A 5062-nucleotide genomic window follows, 5' to 3' on the forward strand; every position below is an offset into this window, starting at 1 on the left:
AGGGGTAAGGGTCTAGCAGAATAACGATCAATGGGTTCCAGTATTGGCTCGGGAGTGAACTCAGCCAGACTCTCTTCATCCTCATCTTCTGAGCCTGTAATAATAATAATTATGATAGTTATACCTGAGGTTGTTTCATCTTATACCTTCTTCTTTCTCGTATTGCAATTGTTCGAAAGCTTCGTCGAGTGTCTTTATTCCTGACTTGTATGCATTTGATATTCTTTTCTTAACTTCTTCTTGCTTCTCTTCCTTTGCCTTCTCCTATAATACATGTACATGTACACATCCATACAATCAGATGCACTACAACTACATATTAATGTACATGTACATCTATAACCATAAATGAGAGTACTACATGTATATGTACATGTACATGTACACATCCATACAATCAGATATATTAAGTGTACATCTATAACCATATAATAAGAGTACTACATGTACATGTATGTATAATGTATATCTTTATTGACATGTATACATTAATGTACATGTACTCACTTCGTCTTCTTTCTTTTGTTCTTCATTCTCAGCCTCTGGCTCATTGTTCTCCTCAAAGACTCGCTAACAATGAGAACACATGCATCAAATGCATTGGACAATAGTATACATGTACATTGACAAGGTATTATTTATTGATCTCTTACGTTCTCCACAAATTGAATATTTGAGAGTATTAAGAAGTCGTTGATCATGTTGTTCATTCTTGTTCCGGTTCCTTTCGTCTCGTCAACCAGGGTGTCAACCTGTTTCTCAATCTCGTGCGTACGAGTTCTTATGTGTTGAGAGAACTCCTTGAGAAACAAGAGCATCTGAAGAAAGAGAAAGAGAGAGAGAGAGAGAGAGAGAGAGAAAAGGAAAAGACAGAAACAGATAAAACACGTACAATAATAAAGACATATACGTGTATATACATGTACATGTATATTATGTAAAATAAGATAGTTTTAATGTCATTTGTACAGTGACTTACCCCAGCATCAGAGGCTAGTGTCCAGTCTCTACTCCCTTCCTTCATTTCTGCTATACTCCATGGTCTCTCCCATACCTTACCACTAGCAGGTGGAGCACCTTCAACTGGTTTACTAGCCGGCTTCTCCTCCATTGATGGAGCTAGAGAGAGAGAGAGAGAGAGAAAGATTTAAAATGAAAGACAGGTGTGACGTACCATATGTTGCTTAATAAAGAGAACACAAACATTTAAAAGTATCATAAATATTTCCATAACAATTTTAGTTTCAATTTGCAGAGATAAGGCAAGGAGAGAGAAAGAGATAAGCTTAGCTTCAAGAGCTATAAAGTGAAGATAAAGGAGAGTCTATTCATCTGATTTTCAGGAGAAAAAGTTAGTTAACACATACATGTACACGTACATGTTTTAATTGCTCTGTATCTGTATAGAACTAATGCAATTTTGAACTAATTTCCAGTCAAAAAACAACAAAATTGTGGCATAAAAATAATACAAACTGCATTAATTATATTCATATCCCTCCTATTAGTCCCATAGTGTTACCTGCTGGCTCTGAAGTGTCTTCTATTAGTCCACCACTCACAACAGGAGGAGGAGGAGGAGGAGGGGGAGGAGGAGGAGGAGGGGGAGAGCTCTCCATTACTGGTGGAGGGGGAGGAGGAGGAGGAGGAGGGGGAGGGGGAGGAGGAGGAGGAGGGGGAGCAGACATCTTTGACTACAATAGATGAATGAAAAGCACAACCAGAGGTTAGCATTACTTACTTATCTATTATATGTAGTACTATTTATTGAGAATTTAACTTCTTTTCAGTTGCAATGAGCTTCCATCACATGATACATGTCTCGCCTATTCTGCAAATTAAGTAACCACGCCTATTAATCAACGTGACCTAAACCACACCTACTCTCTGCAGTCTTCAAGGGTGTGGCTGGAAAGATGGAAGGAGTAAAAGAACAGTACGTTAACAAGGAACACGAGAAAGGGAGAGTAGATGTAACTGTTGCAGAAGACTTTCATGACCTTTCTTTGGAGCATCAACCCCTTGGAACACTTTGCAGTCCAATAAAAGTAGAAAAATATTATAATTTATTATCATTTTAATATTTTGTGTTTCCAGGACCCAGCACAATGGTCCTCGTATGCATTGAGTCAAGAGCAGGTTGATCAGTATTGGAGGGATGGGTATCTTTCAGGTATACGAGTACTGACTGATGAACAATGTGAACTCATCCTCAATGACTATCAGATCTTTTTGGTAAGAGACGCATTGACAATAGTGTATATAATTGCTATGGGCATGCAGATATGCCCTATTAATTTGTAATATATAGTCCCTGTTAAGTAAAGTGTTTTATTTATGTTTTAATTTTTTTAGGATAAAGAGAAGGTTCATCCAGGTCATGGTCTTTTCTATGAGTTTCATCGCAATCAAAGTGGACTCTCTGACAATGTACTCCTCCACGCACTTGGACAATGGAGGATCACAAAAGCCTTCCATGACATCTGTTTCCTCCCTCAAATATCAGTAAGGAAAGCATACGCTCAGTACTATGTAGTATGCATGCACAATGTAATGTACCAATAATGTATTTTATTTTTAAAATTATTGTGTCAATGCAATGTGTCAATATTTACTCTTGGTAATACTAATATACTAGTATTAGTTTTGCTGCATTGGAGGTTGTATGTGTTCATCTATTCTGATGTTCTTATTATTTAGGTTCCCAGTTCCCAGTTGATTGATCCTGATAATAAAGGAGGGCAGGTCCCCATTAGACTCTGGCATGATCAACTCTTTTCCAAGCCTCCAAAGCATGGTGGGGTTGTTGCTTGGTGGGTATAATTAATGCAATTAATATACACATTGAAATTCACTATTTACTATGCATACTTAGGCATCAGGACTATAGTTATTGGACACGGACTAAACCAATGAAACACTTAACTGTGAGTTATTGCGTAGTTCTGTTGCTATGGGTGTGGCTTGTTGCTATGTAGATACATATTGCTCTCGATGATCAGACCCCAGAAACAGGCGGATTACATTTTGTACCTGAATCACACAGGTGCATACATGATTGTCAAAAAGAAAGACAATAATTTCAATAATAATTTGATAATTATAGGTGGAGTAGAAATGGGAACCCATTGCCAATCACTGATGCTACTTTTGGTGACATGGAGTCATTGAAAAAGGTTTGGGTGTAGTTTTTGTACATAGGGTTATGTAAGTTTTTAAACCTATAAGGTGCTGACAGAAGAAGAGTTTGCTCAATTCAAACCAGTTCCTTCTGGTTTAAAGAGAGGACATGCTAGCTTCCATCATCCTTTAATGGTGCATGGATCATACGCTAACAAGTGAATTATTATTTTATTCTAAAGACGTTGCATTCTCACTTGTTACGTGACACTAAGTTGAATTAGTTGATACAATTTGACAAATTGTTATTATTTTATTGTAGGTCAGAGAGGCCAAGGAGAGCATGTGTTGTTAATTATATTGCTGATGGAGTTTGGTCTGATACTAACGAACCTTTGCTTAATGGGGTTCCTCTCATTGAAAAGGTAGTAATATGTATTTGCATTAATTTGAAGCTCTTTTTATAGGGTAATAAAATGGAAGGACAGTTTTTTCCTCTTGTTTTTGATCCAAAATGGGCAAGTCCTGTTTAAAGATTTAACAAAAGAACTATACGTGCTAATTATATTCTTGTTTATAAAGAACACGCGCTGTTTTTATAATTAATTAGATCTATTATTAATATTAATGAACAGAAAGGCGCGGCTTGATATCGCATGATATATGATTTTATGATGCGGATGGGGCTATTACAGCAAGTTTTTCTTTTTTGATATAATAGCAGAACTCCATTACTTCAGAAGCCACCGAAATGGGGAAAATAATACTTTCAATTGCAATAAATGTATTCTTTCTTATGAACACTTATGGTAAGGGCTTAATTTACAATAACACTCTTTTATAATGTTTATAGTTTCAGGCAGCATCTCCTTCACTATTGCACCAGAGACACAATATGTATATGTCAATGATACTGTGACATTTGAATGTGCTACTAATGTGACTCTTTATCATCTCTCTTTTGTGACTAATCCATCAGTTGTTGGTTCAGAATTATCCTCTGGTGGAATGGCATCACTCAGCCTAAGAGCAACAAGTGAAGTAAATGGCACAGAAGTTACCTGTAACGCACCCAATGGACCTACCACTGAACCAGCATATCTATATGTACAAGGTCAGTGTAATGATTAATAAAGTTATTTAAACATTCATTTAGCCTGCATTGTTGTTGTTTAACTTATATATTATATACATTAGGGTGAAAAATCTACTATTGTGTTTGACGTCATGTTTTTTTATTGACAGGTCCACCTGATAGTGTCAGTAGTTTAACAGGATATCAGTTAGATTCTTGTTGTATGTTTATCAGATGGTATCCTCCATTCACACTACCAGGACTAACAGTACAGTATATAATCAGTGTAGGAACTGATCAACAGTACCTTAATGACTCTATCACTAACTACACTTACTGTCCAATGAACCCAACCAATAAACAATATCTGTTTAACATTAAAACTACTAATAAAGCTGGGAATGGATCCACTAGTAACATAACTGTTGGATTTCAATCAACAAGTAAGTAATTATACTTATTGAGAGCCTAAAGTGATTATTCTATACAGTAGATGTGCAGTTATATGTAACTGATAAGGAAAGAGGGAATGTAAATTGGACTTTTCATTTCATTGTATCAGTAAGTTCCCTAATAGGATTAATGATAGCCAGCTATGATAACTTTATAGTAATAGTGAATAGTAGTGTTAAATGATGATAGACAGACTATAGTATTATAATGTATTATAGGTAATGTGTAATAAATGTACCATGTATTATAATGTATAGTCTATATTGTACTTAATAATGATATCCCATGGTGTGTTTACTGTGTTGGAATTACTCACTTAAGAAAACATTTTTTTTAGGTTCATCAGTTTTGTACTAATGTACCACCACTAATGAACATTACATTGAAAGGATGTACTAAGGATAACTGTTATTC

At 35.7% G+C, this 5062-nt stretch overlaps 1 protein-coding gene and 1 long non-coding RNA gene across 2 annotated transcripts; both read left to right on the forward strand.

The window, feature by feature from the left end:
* Positions 1–1790: 1790 nt before the first annotated feature.
* On the forward strand, positions 1791–3708 carry LOC100640618 (uncharacterized). The gene is made up of 11 exons (XM_019995582.1): positions 1791–1842; positions 1894–2048; positions 2098–2235; positions 2356–2505; positions 2701–2813; positions 2876–2927; positions 2979–3046; positions 3107–3176; positions 3229–3338; positions 3443–3545; positions 3588–3708. Exons 1-11 carry the CDS (start codon positions 1818–1820, stop codon positions 3651–3653), a joined length of 1050 nt encoding a protein of 349 aa, XP_019851141.1. The 5' UTR covers positions 1791–1817; the 3' UTR covers positions 3654–3708.
* A 787-nt stretch (positions 3709–4495) lies between these two features.
* Positions 4496–5062, forward strand: LOC109581448 (uncharacterized). Its single transcript, XR_002184644.1, has 2 exons — positions 4496–4638; positions 4986–5062. It is a non-coding gene; the product is annotated as an uncharacterized LOC109581448 (long non-coding RNA).

The sequence above is a fragment of the Amphimedon queenslandica genome, unplaced genomic scaffold, assembly GCF_000090795.2.
Source record: "Amphimedon queenslandica unplaced genomic scaffold, v1.1 AMPQUscaffold_13438, whole genome shotgun sequence".
Classification (NCBI taxonomy): Eukaryota; Metazoa; Porifera; class Demospongiae; order Haplosclerida; family Niphatidae; genus Amphimedon; species Amphimedon queenslandica.

Bases quoted from the DNA above. Each gene is read 5' to 3' on its own strand.
- LOC100640618 (XM_019995582.1), top strand. From the start codon at position 1,818: ATGTCTCGCCTATTCTGCAAATTAA. The intron at 2,506-2,700 runs GTAAGGAAAGCA...CTTATTATTTAG, and splicing joins GTTTCCTCCCTCAAATATCA to GTTCCCAGTTCCCAGTTGAT. The intron at 3,047-3,106 runs GTGCATACATGA...TGATAATTATAG, and splicing joins TTTGTACCTGAATCACACAG to GTGGAGTAGAAATGGGAACC.